At 34.9% G+C, this 17,374-nt stretch overlaps 2 protein-coding genes across 5 annotated transcripts in view; one reads left to right on the top strand and one right to left on the bottom strand.

Moving 5' to 3' along the window:
- Positions 1-17,374, top strand: part of IMMP2L (inner mitochondrial membrane peptidase subunit 2) — a 435,181-nt gene that overhangs the window by 186,334 nt on the left and 231,473 nt on the right. The window lies entirely within an intron of this gene.
- On the bottom strand, positions 1,140-3,756 carry LRRN3 (leucine rich repeat neuronal 3). Its single transcript, XM_051618030.1, has one exon. The coding sequence runs from the start codon at positions 3,754-3,756 to the stop codon at positions 1,630-1,632; it is 2,127 nt and encodes a 708-aa protein (XP_051473990.1). The 3' UTR covers positions 1,140-1,629.

Genomic DNA, 17,374 nt, shown 5'->3' with positions numbered 1-17,374 from the left:
AGCTACACAAGAATCCCACTGCTCACCTCTATCTTTTGTGGGGTTTTTAACATGAAGAATGTCTTTGGTTACAGAGAAATAATGAATCTTTTTAGAGATCTGTTAGGCTAATATAATGGAGATGTTTCTGTGTAGAGATTAAAGATGTTAGAGATAACATTTTTTCCTTAGTTTTTGTTTTTAAATATATGAGCCAAAATAACATAAAAATTTTGGTGTTGCTTTCTTTGTCAGGATGTACTGCATCTTTTCAACAGGTATCTTAATTGTCAGATATCTTTTCTCTACTGGGTAGAGAGGAGGGTTTAGGAGTACTACTCCTAAATACTGGGTTTAGGAGTGGTCACTTTTTTCAATCCTATCGGAATTTGGCTTAGATTGTAATATATGTTCTGATCATCAGCGTTTCGTGCGCATCTGCTGTTTATGGGCCCAGTCCTACTCCTGTGAGAACTTTAGCTTCAATATGAATAGCCAGGCATTTATTCTCTTTTTGTTTTGTTTCAGTTAATTTCTACTAGTAATGTTGCTGTCATTCATTTATTATTTGTTACATTGTGAAGCTGAGAAGCTTTATAAAGCTGAGAAGGTTTATAAACTAGTCAATTGCTGTTATTGCTGAACAGGGGTGTTCAGGTCCAGAAAGAAAACCTTAATATCATTTAATGTATCAAGGTATCTGAATTCCCTGTAAGGCCAGCCTAAAATTTAGAAACTACTAATAACTGAATTACCCTTTTAACTGAAGACAGTATATTGGATTTATATTATCTGAGTCTAAACATTGCATTCAATTGTTAAGCTTCTGGGAAAATACCAAACCAGCTCAAAACTTGCTCTTATCACTAGCTGACAATCTATTTCACTAGCAGTCTTATGTCTCCTTCCCACTTCTCTTTTCTTCCTCCCACAGTAAGCAAAGTGTCAAATATGGTTGTTATTATTATGGGTAAGTGTATTATAAAATATTGTGTGTTTTTTTGCAGTTAGACACCTTAAAACTAGTAAAATATGTGCTGAGATTTGCGTTTTAACAGGAGACTATGTAAGGAGATATTTTATCAGACATTAGAATGAGTTCGTTTATTGTCAGACTGGAGCTCCCAGAATTTTGTTTTAGAAATAAACAAGCCAAAAACTATTTTGATTTTAATAAAAAATGTATTTTCCTCATTAAAAAAATTCACATACTCACTGTGTCTACTCTACAGAATTTGTCCATTTCATTACATCATTTGTCAATCCTAGTATATCTGTTCACTGCAAAAACTCGTGGCTAGTGTGTGTAATACAGCACAGGAGGAGGTATTGCTCAGTTCCACTACTTTTATATAATAAAAAAAAAAAAATACAGAAAATCTTCTTGGCTACTTGCACTGTATTCCAGACTTTAAAGTCCCATGAAAGTTTTAGAAAATGAAGTTAATTGTATTTGGTTGGTAGAATACCATTAGAAGTCAGTCACAATCCTTCTCTTACACTGAGTCAGTACATATTCCCATTTGTCAGCAGCAGCAAAGTCCATGTGTCTAGTTCCTAAAATAAATGCTTTTACATGTTGCCTTTTTATTCAGCACAAATGCAGACTTGTGCTTGTTATTTCAGAAATTGACTGATATACTGACATCTTTATGACACATTAGTTGGTACACCTATTACAGTTGCTTTTACTTCCATTGATGTGCTTTTTTCTTTGCCCATGTCCCAAAGACCAATTAGAGGAGGATAAAGCTCATTGAGTGAAAAGGATTGTTTCTTCAGGTAATTGTTTAGATAGCTGTGTCCAATGTCATAGTTCATCTCTCGAGAGATGCAGCTGTAGAAATATATCACAGAGGTGATTCCCAAAAGAGCGCCAAGGCAGGCAAGGAATCGTATTATGTCGATCTTTTCATAGCCTTTCATTTCCAAGTCCAGTCCTTTTGTGGTTACATTGACACACTGTTTCTTATTCTGTGAATAGATAGTGGGAATATCTATACAAATTTCGTATTCAGTTGATGGATTTAGGTGCGTGAGATTATATACCTTTATATCAGATGGTATTCGAGCGCTCTGTGCAGCCTGAGTATTTTCAGCTTTCAGAAAGGCTGTCCATCTAACACTGGACTTCAGAATTTTAGAACTTGCTTTCCATGAAACCAAAACAGAATTAGATTTTATATCTTTTATTTTAATGTTCAAAGATCCACTGCTGTCCTGAGGGAAAGAGCCGTCCACTTTAATCATGACTGACTTAAGGTCTGCCCCAACTAAATTTGTTGCTATACATGTGTATAAGCCACTTTCTTTTTGTGTTACATCACTTATGTCTAATGTTCCTTCAGAGTGAATGTAGTATTTATTTGAAATAGTATTAGGCAAAAGTTTGTGTCCTGATGGTGTGATCCAATAGATTTCAGGTTCTGGTTCTGCTGTTGCTCTGCAGTGTAAGGAAATATGGCTGCCAGTTTTTAAATCCAGAGTAGATGGAAAACTTTCAGGAGCAATGAGAGGGAGACAGATTTCCATCATTTCCCGGTAGTGTATCTGTCTCACGTTCTGGCCTTGGAATTCAGGAGGGTCTACACAAAACAGGGACTCTGGCTCCATGAAGCGAATGTTTGTTTTATTCATGTTAATCCAGCGGATGACGCAGTCACATCTAATGGGGTTGCTGTGTATACTGACTTCTTTCAGGTTAGGCAGGGATTCGATCGTACTGCGGTACAGGGCGCTCAGTGCGTTGCTGTTGAGCATGAGCGATTCCAGCTTGGGAAGTCTGTAGAATGCATTTGGATGAATGTATGATAATCTGGGGTTATTGGTAGCTTCTATTTTTCTTAAATCTGGCAAATTATCAACAGCAAGACTATCTATAGAAATCAGTTCAGGCATGTTATTAATTCCTAACTCTTTAAGGTGCAGCATATTGCTAAAATCTCCTCGCCGTATTCTGTTAATGGGATTCTTATTTAGATCCAGAAATTTAAGATTTGTAGCCTTTTGAAGAGCGATGTGTGGCACTCTGACAAATCTGTTGTCATAAAAGGAGATGCTTTCTAAATTGTCAAGGCCAACCAAAGCATTATCTGGTATTTCAGTGAGATTTATGCCTGCTAAAACTAGGCTGCGCAGATTGATAAGAGGCTTAAAATTCATATCTTCAATTCTGATTATTGGATTTTCTCCAATTATGAGAATTTCAAGATTAGGAGTAGCTTCAAACCACTTCCTGTTGATCATTTGCAGGCCATTTGAATTGAGATGAAGTCTGAGAAGATTATTGAGTCCTATGAAAGCTCCCGGTGCAATCACAGAAAGCAGGTTATGATTAATATAAAGCTCTTGTAAATTGTGGAGTCCAGAGAGACATCCTTCAGGGAGTTCCATAAGTTTGTTTTCTTCAAGGTACACTGACAGCAACTGTGGTATCTTTCTAAGATTAATACTGGTCATGGAGGATAAATTGTTCTGAGATAAATCTAGACCAGTTAAATTAACTGGGAAGTCTACTGAATGTTCAATTTTTGCAATGTTATTAGTCTGTAGAAGTAGAACCTGTGTGTCAGCAGGCAGTCTGGCTGGAAAATTTAAAAGGCCTAAATCATTACAGTCCACTGTTGGAGCCTCCATATACACAGACCTGGGGGTGAACCATGGTCTGATCTCACATATACATGACTCGGGGCAGTCTGCTTTTTTTTCTACAGCTTGTACCAGAGCAGTGATAACTAGGCCAAGAAGAAAATTAATTTTGAGTTGCATGTCCTTCATCTTAGCTCGAATGTTCAGAAAAGTAACACACTCTAGTATTCCACAATTATGGTTTTGGAATTCAGTATGACCTGGTCAACTGACAATACACACACTTGCATTTGTCAAATGATGATCGCGAAGGATTTTCTTCCTGAGGATAAGTGATAGATTTGTAACCAACTTGTCCAGTAGTAAGAGGCATTTTGTGGAAATGAAGGTCACTCTGTCCTTGATGACATAAAATTGATAAGCTTTGTGAAGATGAAGTATGTGTAGATGGTCATAGGAGATTAAGCAATTCATTTATTTAGTAGTATTAACTTCAAATCCCATGAATGATTAGTGTTTGCGGGAGTGACAGGATGACCTAAAATATAAGAGGAGGAAATAATTAGTACAAGAAACTGTGAAGTTATAAATTAATTTAGCCATCTTTTGCTCTCTAATGTTAATTATTGCAAGTAAAAAAAGAAAATTACTGTGCTGCCTAGAGTATTGTAGTGGTATCCAGATTGCATAAATGAAGTTAATATAGTAATATCTCTTTACACATGTAGCTTTTCATATATCCAGTGGAACATTGCTCTACAGAAAGATGAAGATGCACAAAGTATAAAGCAAAATATACCAGCAAAATTTTTCTTGATGGTCCTTTAAAATATTTTCTTTTTTCTTTCAGTTATCACTAGAAGCAGACTGAGTTCTGTTGGCTTTGAAAATGTAAACACTGACTGAGCAAAATCCTTCTGAGCATGAATATTTAACTTTTGAACTTGTAGTTTATACATATGATGGACATAATTTATGTGTAATCAAAGGAAAAAGGAGTGGTTGGATTAATGCACATTCCTAATGATTACAGTCTTAGGCAGGCCTGTGAGATATTTATACAGAAACATACAAAATTAATAATCTACAGGTTTTATCATTTTCTAATTCTTTTTGTAGCTACTGTTTAGGAAGAAAACTTGCTTTTTCCTTTAAAGCAATAATTAAAAAGAAATATGTACCTCATAATATATAGCTCATCATCTTGGCAAATTCAGGCTGCTTACTGGCTTGCTTATTTTGGCTTCAATAAGTTCAATTGCAGGAAATAATAAGAACAGAAAAGTGTCTTTAGAGAGCTAAGGGAAAAAATTATACGCTAGCAGTTGGTTCGTTGGTCTGTAGCTCTGTAACAGTCTGAAATTTTCTATGAAGTTGCAGGTTGTCTTTGTGGCCCAAATTATAATAAAGGCTGAAACCTTAGCACCTTGTAGAATCAAACGTGTCATCTCTGGATTTTTGGTATGTAGTTAGTTTTTTTGGGAAAAAAAAATGCTACTACAGGTGTACGTTGTATTCCAAGCCATGTCATGAAAACCTTCTGTGTTTTCATATGTGAAGTATTACACATCAGCTGCTCCATTTGCTTCAGAAGTTAGTCTTTGCACTAACTTCAAATGGACTTGGTCTCAAAAGACAGTTATATGATACATATTTATGCCCTTTCTCCCCTTGTTTCTTGTGTTAAAATTCACAGTGACATTGTTTATAAACTGCAAGATAAGATCATTGATTCATTGAAATCGATAAATTACTTTTGAGGTGTTGCCAGTACAAACAGAAGTACGAAAGTCAAGTATCAAGGATTTGGATTTCAGATTTCCTTTCCATGACCAAGAGGACTGGCCATGTTGACCACGTAGTTAACTCTGGATCAGCTCAGAGGGAAGGGGTTGGATCACATTGAGTGATATGAGCACTGGGCCAATTTGAAGTACATTTGACTGCTGTCTGTATTATGAACATTTAAGGACATTTCATATTATAACATCTAAGTATATTAATAAAGTGAACAGACACTGTGTGAGATCAACATACAGAAAACATTCTGCTGTTTTGAGCACTAATAATATGTTTTTATGTAAATGGCCCAGTTTTTACTGAAATGCAAAGACATGTTGATTGAAATATTAAAGATGTAATCTGTTCATTTGTTCTGACAAATGAGATGAACTTGAGGTTTGCAAAAAAATACAGGTTTTCATTGGACAGTTACTGCAGCTAACTTGCTCCTAATTTTGCCTCCAGGAGGCAAGGTGATACACATCTATGGAGTACTGTCCCATTTACTAAAGTTGTTTGTAGAAATCATTCTATGTCAAATGCACAGATAAAAATTACTATGTAGGGAGAAAAGAGGATGGCTCTGGGACGAAATTTTTTCAGTTGTGTTCTTGATGCACTTTCCAAAGCACATGTCCCATTGACTTCTGGAATTTTATTTGGATTGTATATTAAAAATGTATCTTTAAGCATGGCAAATACAAAATGTAAGCTTCTAATAATTAACAGGTCATTGGAAATCTTACCTCAGTAGTAAATTAAATGAGATTCACCAGACTGCTATGGCAGCTATCAAATCTAAGCATGTTTGATCCCATTATGATGCTCAGGACTTCTGCTCAGTAGAGGTACTAGGGAATTATTCTGGGGAAATATAACTACATAGCTGACCTTGTTTTCTTCTCCTGCCTGGACATTTGCTATTGACCACTGAAAAATAGGTTGTGGATGAATATGGACTTTTCATGTGTCCTGTATACCGGAGAGGCTGTACCAGTTAAAGCACATAAACTACTACATTTGCATGCACCTAGAGCAAACATTCTCCTGGATTTGAGTTTGTACTCCTCCTGAGTTTATACTTCATTCAGCTTCTGTGGGCTTCTCAAGCCAGAAACAAGGGCATCAGTGGACATTTATTTTCATGTCATATATGTTAGAGTGGGCTTTCTGTAAAAGGTAGCAAAAAAAGAAGAGGTTGAAAGGGTCCAGGTTGAAGTTCTTCTGCTTTATGATTTAATCTGATGTCTTTTCTCTTTCTGATGAATGCCCCAGCTAATAAGTTACCAGCTCAAGCTCATATTGTGTTCAAGCACAAATCTTTCTTATTTCTCCAGTTAAAGTGCTTCTGCCTTGTATAAAATATTCACTGGAGCTGAGTGCCTTGAATAACAGAATGTAGAATAATTTTCACACTCTCCCAGCCTGCACAGTCATCGTTCCAAAATACATTGTTTCACTTCAGAAAGATTTTTGGTTTATGTAGTCATATCTTTGTATTATTTTACATGAAAATGATTTAGTATTAACTGTCATTCAAAGTGTGGAATAAAATAATATTTCTGGAGTACTATAGACATCCATAGTGTGTTATGAGATCATAAAATCATAGGATAGAATATCTCAGGTTGGAAGGGACCCATAAGGATTGTTGAGTCCAACTCCCAGCTTCTCACAGGACATCCTAGAACTAAATCTTGTGACCCTGGTACTCATCATGTGGCATACTACACAAAAAAAGTTAAGTAGTGAAATGCACTGCAAAAAATATGTAGAAACATTTGAGGGACAAAAGATTTGTGTTAGTCTTTTTGTTTATGTTATTGTGTGACACTGATGTACAATGTTGACAGCGAAGGTAAGAAAACAAGGATAACTGATGTTTTCTAGTCCCACTTGAAGAGTTGAGAATCCAGACTCGAGTTATGCAATATGACTTTGCTTATGCCAACCGGTTGTATTGATTGTGTGTGTGTGTCTGTGTGTATGTAATTAATGTCTAACCTTGAGATGTGTACAAACCGTTTTGAACTGAGAAGTGAGTTGTGGTTTACTGTAACAAAATAAACACCATGTAAACTGATATCTTTCACTCAATGCTATAAACTGTAACTGAATTTCAATTTCCTTGAAGAATGTAGTGTCACGGAGATAAATGTTCGCATTGGAAAATAAGCATTTAACTTTGGGAATGAATTGATTCCCTTTCTTCATTAATGTACTGATAATAGTAAATGTGTACTGATAACAAAAAATAAAGATTAAATTGAACTACTCTTACTAGCAGTGACTTTCAGAATTTTTAATTAATGAATTCCAGTGCTTTAAAGCTAAGTGCTTTGTAGTCTTTGGAGTTTTATGTGAAAATTTTGCCTTTCAAATGTCTGGTTTAAAGTACAAATAATAAGGACAAAGAGAACCTGAAGGTTATTTGTCATGTCTCTTTAAAAAAAAAAAACAAAACAAGCTTCAAATAATACTCTTATGTCAGTGTTACCTGTTAAGCAATAATGCTCTTTTTATTGTAGCACTTTTGTTAGTGGGTTTTGGTGAGCTCTCAAGATATTTTATGTGATACAAGCAATTCTTAAAACTAATACCTACTGAGGTGCACAATCAAAAAAGCTGGTAGAGATGAGGTTCAGCAGCGAATTATCACTACTAAGTTGAACTGTGGGATAGGTGTTTGCCCACAAGCAGCAGCAGGAGCTGAGCATTTTAGTTTTGAAGTCTTTGGTGCAGCTGCATTTATAAATCTTGATGTGCACTCTGATTGAACATATATTTCCTCATCCAGATAAAACAGTATGGAATGCTTCCTAATGTCTGCAGTAGAAACGTCTAAATAGAGTCTGCGACTAAGGAGTTAGTATCGCTTATTAGTAAGGATATTCAGTATTTTTATTACTGTTTTCCTTTACTAGAATTTCTGTCCTAAAACCATTTAAGTATTTGTGGACAGATTATTTAATTTCTTTTGGAAGTCCACCCCTATTTACTGTTTTACTAAATATGTTGTGCCTCTTGCTTTTAAGGTGTTATCTCTTGCTTATAGAAAAATGCATCCTGATGTGTGTGACTTTTTGCTGCCTAATTATCTCTTGTGTAGACAAAGATTGGTATGTCTTAATTGGGTTTGTTTCATTTATTGCTATTGACAGCTGGAGCCTTGGTTTACAAGAGGGTATCACCATTATTTGAGCTGGAAAAGACATTCCAGGGAATGAATAAACTGAGCAACGTTTCTCATCACTGGAGCAACAGACAGCTATGAACCAAGTCAGAGTGGGCAGATAGGAAAAGAAACACGTCAGGTTTTGGCAATCTTTCTTTTCCACTTCAGCAGTTAGAGAGACAGTGATAAAAACTAAAAATGCAGCAGCTACACTGCAATGTGCCCTGCTGGCAATAAGGCAAACAGTTCACTTCACAAGGACCAATTTAGAGGTGGCAAGCATTTTGAAAACACAGCTGTTCATACAAAGCTACCTTTCAAACACATCAACTGAAAGAGCCATTTCTCAATTCTTGTCATTGTAACAGCTTTGAGCAGTTCTAGGGACAGAAATCTGGAAATGTCAATTTCCAAAAATCAGTCATGGGACATTTCATACCTCACCTGATTGTAGTTACAGCATTTATGGTATTTTTTATATATGGTTTTTTTGGGGTGTTAAGTGTTAGTTATGGAAATACACAGACTTAAGTTTGAACATTTAGTATCTTTCTGATAATTTTATAAGGCAATTCTTCTATGTTTGTTGTATCATTAAAAAAAAAAAAGAAAAAAAAAGAAAAAAAAGTTTCCTTGAGGAATGATTTGTTATATAGCATGACAGATAAAAAGAACCAACTTGTTTACTTGCCATATATCAAGAATTGGCACCAAAAAAAATCTGGTTTTTCCCTCCATAAAATGTAACTATGATGTTTATGTTGAAATATGTACAGAAAGTTTGAGACTGAGGCAACAGTACAAGTTTAGGTTAAAGCAGAAAAAGATAATGTAATGGATTTTTGTAACAGAACCAGTGTCTAAATAAAATATTTGTAGAAGTAACCTCTGCTTGCTGGTCCAGTACAGGTGCTGAAAGTAATAGGCTTACTATATACTAGTAAAAGTATATAGGCTTTGTAAAAGTGGAAATAATTAATACAGAATCCTGTTTCTCTTAACAAATACAAATTCCTAGTTTTCTATAATATGCTTTTACTCTTTTATATTCTTAAAAATCATTAACATATAGTCTCACATTAAAAGCAGAATGAGGATTTTTGGAAATTAGTGAAAATTTTGGAAAATACTGCAATATTATAATTTGTAAAGGTTTGAAAATACAGTATTTAAATTAGATGTGATGAAAACAAAAAAGCAAAATGGAAGGCAAAGGAATATTTATGTATAGTCTATGATATTTTATTTCTATGATATTTTCTATTTTAGAATAACTTCTCAGTGGATGTAAATGAATATTTGGTAAAATCTTGTTTTAAAAATTGGAGAATGGAAAAGATATGCTACTTGTTTCCTAAACTGTTTTGAACTGGCTTACCGTAACTGACCATGCAATGGCAGATAACTATGGGACCACCTGTATGTGAAGTAAGGTGTTTGTCACTTATAATCACAATGCTCGATAAGAAATACTATATAATTTTGTTATTGCTACTATTAATGATTCTGATTATTATTATTATCTTGTGTGCTAGCTTTGCTGCAAACCAAAACTGTCAGCTTTAGTCCATGGAGCTTAAATTTTAAATATAAGAAGGACACACTAACAAGGGAAGGAAAAAAATACAAGTCCCTATGACAATCTCTGAGTATTCTTGAGTTTATTCTTTTTCTCTAACTGGAGTCTAGTAGTTTACTATCATGATCCTGGATTAGTTTTCCAGGCTTTAATTTTAGATTTTCTGTCTATAGATCTCTCTCTCTCATGTGCCTCTAACTTCTAACTGCACACTCCCTAGCCATTCAGTATGTCTGGCCTTTTCACAAATGTCGTAACGAAAGAAAACAAAAAGGTTGTTTGGTGATACTTGGTAAAGGAATGAATAATTTCAGCAATTACCATTACCGCAATTTTTAACTTTTTGTAACTAATGTGAAGTGCACAAAAGAATTTTTAGGTATTCTTTTTGAGTGAGCAGAGTTGTTAGAGAATTGTATTTCACAGAATTATAGAATCATATCATGTTTTTGTGGGAAAGGCCTTTAAGATCATCAAGTCCAGTGTTAACCTAATACTGCCAAGTCCACCTCTAAACCGTGTCTCTTAAGCACCCCATCTACACGTCTTTTAAATACCTCCAGGAAGGGTGACTCAAGAGCCTGTTCCAGTGCCTGACAACCTTTTCAGTGAAGAATTTTTTCCAATATCCAATCTAAACCTCCTCTGGCACCACTTGAGTTCATTTCCTCGTGCTTTATCACTTGTAATTTGGGAGAAAAGACCAACACCCATCTCACTGCAGTCTCCTTTCAGGCAGTTGTAGAGGGTGATCAGGTCTCCCCTCAGCCTGCTTTTCTTCTTCTCTTGTTCTCTAGACCCTTCATCAGCTTTGTTGCCCTTCGTTAACCCACTCCAGTGCCTCAACGACCTTCTTGTGGTGAAGGGCTCAAAACTCAACACAGTACTCGAGGCGTGGCCTCACCAGTACCATGTAAAGGGGACAATCACTTCCCTACTCTTGGTGATCACACTATTTCTGATACAAGCCAGGATGCTGTTAGTGTTCTAGGCCACCTGGACACACTGCTGGCTCATCTTGAGCCAGTTTTTAATTAACACTCCCAGGTTCTTTTTTGCCAGGCAGCTTTCCAGCCACTCTTCCCCAAACCTGTAGCATTGCTTAGGGTTGTTGTGACTCAAGTTCAGGACCTGAAATTTGGCCTTGTTGAATCTCCTACAACTGGCCTGAGACCATCAATCCAGCCTGTCCAGATGCCTCTGCAAAGCCCTCCTACCCTCAGGCAGAACAGTCCTGCTGCACCTGATGTCTGTAAACTTACTGAGGGTGCACTCGATCCTCTCATCCAGGTCCTTGATAAAGATATTAAGAGAACTGGCCCAAGTATTAAGCCCTGGGTAACAACACTTGTGACCAGCTTAAATGACAAGAGGATAAATTTCAGTGAAGTTGCAAATTTCTTTACCATTTGTGTTATAATCTATCATTTATACTCTAATATAATATTCCAAATCATCTTGCAAGATTTTAGTATGTGGCAGTTAGACTGCATCTAATAATTTTATATACTTCTTCTTAATTGTAAAAAAACTTTGACAAGAATCTGAACTGATTTCTTATTTTATTTCTTCTTTAAGCAGAAATTGAATGTATAATTCTGATGTTTTTATCTAAATATAAACTCACTGCTGGTATTACTTGTTTTGATTTTTTAAAAAATAATAACTACACACGTATATATTTTAGTTGTCAGAGAAAATAGCAGAGATTAAATGTTACAAATAACTTTTCAAAGTATTTAGGTCTTTAGTATCCTTGTTATAGTCCTTAGCCTTAGAAAGGTTTCATTGTGTGACATACCAAGCCATTATCAAGCAATTATGTTTTAAAAAGTACTGCTGTAACTTGGGAAAGTAATGTGTTAGTTTAATTTAGATTTATTCATACATGTTCAACTTCTTTTTGACAGTTGTTATGTTAGTAGTGGAGAGGCACATATTGGCAGTTACCTAGGCACATAGTTGGCAAGAGAGCAGTCACGTTTGGATGTGGGTGAATGTACGCAGTTACCACATGCTTTAAGCAGATGGCTAGAACTAAAGATGAGTGAGACCAGTTTTGGCTTGATTTTCTAGAAAGCTACCATACCAGTTCTGGAGGTCTATATTATCTGTGACTAGTAAAAAAGCCTAGCCAAAATCCAGCGGAGTATTGGCAAAACCAATGTTTTGTAATTCTTTTTGTGGCTCTTAAAATCGAAACATTAAACATGCCTTAAAACATAGAAATAGGTCTGTTCAGGTAGTTGTAATACAAAGAGAGTGCCTGCACTTAGCACATAATATTTTCCTTTTCAATTTATTATGTATTTTTTTTAATTTATCACGGGGAAAAGGTCACTATAGTAAAATTAGCATAATAATAAACACGATATTTTTAGGAGTTACAATTTCTGATAATTTTTCAATAACAAAGATTGAGGCTTGAAAGAAAAAAATAGTCAGTCTTTAATGGCAGACTCCTAACATTTAGTGAATTCACCTTTTAGTTTTTGATATATTTGTGATTTGTTTTGGGAAATGGTCATGTCAAGGCAAATGCCCTATAATAATTTAAAGAACTATCATTTCCAGTGTGCACTATATTGATTATCAACTCTAATAATCTAAAGATATTGAACGACTTAATGAATGCAGTTGTATCATGAACAACCTGCTGCACTCTGAGCCAGTACTTGATGTATACTTACAATGTACCACATGAAACATGGTTTGAAATCGATGGAGGGGAAAATATGAATTGCTTGTCATTAGAGTAATACATATATAGTAAACATTCCTTACTAACTTACTAGTTCCTTACTAACAGCCAGAAAGAAACAATTTTGAGGTGCTAATAATGGATATTTTCTATGTCATAAATTTTCCTACCAAAATTGGCTGAATTGCTTTAACTTTATAATTATGAATGTATTGGGTGATTACTTTCATTCTGAGCCACCTGGGGAATCAGGTTCACACTGTATTGTTCAACAGAAATGCATAATCTTGCTTGAGGCAGTGTGGAGAAGTGGATTCATGAAAAAAACAATTTCAGGATACAAAACCTGACAATGCTTAAAACAGAATATTGTTGTAAAGATTAAGAAATAAAAGTTCTGTTTTCTGCTGTTGGAGTGATTTATGCATATACATAAATTACCAGCTCATAGAGGTACTGTCATTTCTGATTACAGAAAGTATTTTGATTTGTGTTTAATTTTAATTACAGTTTTTGCTCAGCTGAGCATCTCATTAATAACATTACATGTTAAGGTTTTTAATATGATTTGCAAAGCTAACATTATCTTCAGACCTGAAATTATTTGGTTTTGTACTTTTATGACCCATTCGTCAGCTCTAATCCATGCTATAGGATTATCATAGTTCATTTCTTATTTCCCCAGAAGTGAACACGGAAGAAAGAGGATAAATACAAGACTAATAAATAGCAACACTTATAGTTCAGTACAGTATCCCTTCCACTGTGTATGGCACTACAGCTAAGTAATTATACAGTTCCTAAAACAGTAACTGAATCGTCTTTTGAGTGTTTTCCTTTCAAAATTGCAAATTTATTGAAAACATTGTAGCTCTCCAGTAAATATAGATTCATAACCAACTTCCCCACTCCATTTCTCCCCAATATACAATCCTTCTAGTATTTCTGATTATTTTAAAATAATTTATTGTGTTTTGTCTAAAGTGAAAAATTTACTCTGTCCCTTAATGTTAGATGATTTGGCTTGTTAGCATGTCACTGAACAGGATTCTTTCAATTATGAAATTTACATGATATAGCCACATCTTGACTTTGTATTTTTTTCTTAGCTTCCCAGCATCTATCATCATTTTTGCATCAGTTTACTGCATTTTGGCTGCCAAATGTGACAACAGTGTTAAAATTAACATTCTGACCTCTCAGAGAATTTTGACCAGTATTTACTGTTCAAGTATTGAAGTAAATGAACCAGATTGTGATCATTGTACTCAAAGCTTGAACTAGATTTTCCTTGGCAAGCATAATTTCTCTTGCATTTTGTTGTGATTCCTACTTATGATTCAAAAACCAGGCAGACATATCTGCTGGAGGTGCATGTGTAAAAACATGTAGGAACACTACCTCGCATATTATGGTTATATATTAATGTTAAAGATGCATAGATGTCTTTGTGCAATGAAATGCATCTTGCCAAGGGAAAATGTCTCTTCAAACTGAACTGAAAGTACTTTTGAATTAAGATACTGAAAAGATTCTATTAGTGCCGATTATGGGATTACTGAATTAACAGTTTTGTTAATCACTGGTGTTGAAGGAGGATAGATTAACAATTTCAAGTTGTCCTTCCATTTTGTTTTTCCAAAGATGGGTAAAGCATAATCTTGTAATACTGATAATGTTAAGTCAAAGCAACCTGTTTTTTTTATTATAAGACATTTATTTTGAAGTCTGACTTAAGCCTTTCTCCTTTCAGACAACGGCACAGTTCTCTTTTCCAGCAGTAAAACAACTCGAATAAGTAAAGACAGATGGCTATTTCAGTAGTGTGACATTTTGATAGTGTGAAATGACGAATTGTGCTTTCAGGGTCTAGTAGTAATTTCTGCTTCCAAGTTGGAAGACATCAGAGGTAACAACAGAAGTAAGGAGAAAGACATGGTGTGCTTACTTACTCATAGGAAAACCACTGGCACTAGACTGCCAAAAACCATCAGTTTAATTTATCAGCTACATGTAAGAACTCTCATGAAACACTGTATGTGGTTCTGGTGACTCAGGTTCAGTAAAATATATTGGAATCAGGGAGAAATCAATTAGTATGAAGAAAATGATAAATCATTGTGAAAGGAAACTAGGAAAAAGAATGCTGCTTCCTCTGTAAAACAATTTTAGATTTGTTGACAACAGAGGAGAAATAGCTGTTAGTTGTTAGCTGTTTTAGAATTTTCCACTGTTCTCCACAAGAAACAAAAGCAGTGTGGATACCAACATTGTCTTGAGTTTCTTTAAAGTCACCCATGTCATTTGCAATATTTAAAGCCACCATGTTGCTGTGGTTCAGAGAAGAAAAGTACACATATATCATGGAACAGTTTAAAGCAGAGGACACATAAGTCTGACATTTGGAAGGCTCAATTTACCTCATAACTGGTCTTTCCTCAACTAGTATATTAAAACCAGGCAGAGAGTGTCTCAAGAGCGTTTCATCTACCACCTCAAAAAAGAGGTTCAGGTGACAAGGTGATTCTGTAAAAATATAAGTAGGTCTGCTTTCTTGCCAATAGTGTGTAATAGGTAGTGCAGATACTTTTGAAGAACAGTAGCCAATTCTCTTGATAGAGTTAGCTGATCCAGTACAAAAACCAATACCAGTAAATGTACATTGGGGATTAAATTGGTTAACCACAATTTTAACAGGTAAACAAGGATAATTTAGCTTTGGTGTTTGGCTTTTTCAGCCAGTTCTTATAAAGGTAAACTGAATATGTATTTTAAGTTATCTTGTGGTATAATTATCCTTCCTTCAGGCAATAGTTGTCACCTTGTTCAGTATTACAATGATGAAAGTTATAAACCACCTGTCTGTCTCCTTGCAAATGACTCTCTGTCCTCTGTTAACGAGCATGGAAATGTCACCTTAAATTACTTTAACATTCTTAATAAAAAGAAAACAAAGCATGGGAAGCATTTAAAGTTCAAAATCCATACCAGTTGTTAAGCTTGTGTTAGTATGCTTTAAACTGGCCTTTATCATGATACCCTATTGTCTGCAGGAAATGCAGATTTTGAAAGTAAATCCAGATTTAATATTTATCATTTGTAACAAGAAGTGCAGAATCATATGAGCATTCTAAGTCTTGTATTTTCAAACCCTGACCAATCAGATTTAATTTCCATGACTCGTTGTGACGATGTATAATGAGTAGAAACTTATTGCAGTTATGAGGTGAAACAGCTTTGTTTGGCAGTCCTTCAGGAGCAGGGTTTTAGGATTGAACAAGACGCATTACAAGCAGTAAGGAAAATACCCTAAAGGCCATTAAAATGTTTGGCTTCAAAACTGGGTTTAATTTCATTATATTTCCCATTTTACAACTAAACATTAAAATTGAATTATAATTCTAAGTTACAAATAAGCTTGCTGTTTATTTGCTCTATTTATACAAATAATTTTGTACAAATAATCAAGGGCCAACTTTTAAAATGTTTAAAATATTTTAAGTTAGTTAATAAAAAGCCTGTCTTGGAACAAAATACTTAAGAATTATTGGGAATTGTCTTTACAGTCAGGATGTGTAGATCCCCTTTGATGTCCTTGTGGTTTATAGTCCTATGGACACAGAAGACTGATATTCCCTAGTCTAAAGTTTTAATGAACAATGGAGAAGCTACTGCAGGTGGAGACATAGATATTTAGTTATAAAAACCTAGCATTGTCTTGAAATAAATAAAAAAATAGTAAGACTGCAGTTACATATTGATGAAGATAAAGAAAGGCTTGGTATTCCTTTGAAAATTGTCATGTGGTCCTCTGCACCATTCTAAAAAGGTTTCACAACAGGTTGAGCAGGTTGTGTTATTAGTAGCTTGGTCTATTATAAAACCTTTTTTTCAAGGGAATTCCTGCTCTGAAATAGATTGCTGTTTTCTTGAGAGTGAAGAAATCTTTTGAATGTGTCTCCAGCAGGACTGTTCATCCTTTTCCTTATCATGGAGATCCAGGATGATGATTTAATAAATAAGACAGTATCACAGTCTTGGGTATAGGCAATACTCCCTGTTTGCAGATCAAAAAGTTAACTGCTAGCTGTGCTTAACTGATAAGCACTCATAGTTGTTTTTCCTTAGGCTGAATAATCTAATTTAATACTGTGTACCTGCCAAATGTTAAGGTGAAGGAGTCTTGATGAGTTTAATTTGTTCATTTTTTTGGTCTTCCAAGCTATTTTCAGGGTTTTAATTCTTTCAGGAATTGCTATAGTACCTCCCTTTTGTGACTGTAAAAATTCCATTCTGTTAAAGCAGAAAGGCTCATATTGATGCCCCAAATACTTCTTTGTTATATATGGACTTAATTTCTAGAACTTTTAAGGAGAGAGAGCTAAGAAACCTGTCCTCTTACCTTGCTAGAGGACATAAAAGGATCTTACAACCCACTAACTATTTGTGGTGAATGGGACAGTTTGTTTTGGTTTATTTTGCTTTACTGTATAGACAAAATAGTAGATTATATACAAATGTGATCTGTATAATCTAATGGAAAGATAAATCTGAATGTTCTAGTGAAAAA

Source organism: Apus apus, chromosome 1, assembly GCF_020740795.1.
Source record: "Apus apus isolate bApuApu2 chromosome 1, bApuApu2.pri.cur, whole genome shotgun sequence".
NCBI lineage: Eukaryota > Metazoa > Chordata > Aves > Apodiformes > Apodidae > Apus > Apus apus.
Note: the sequence above shows the minus strand (reverse complement) of the source record. Positions and strands in the feature narration are given on the sequence as shown.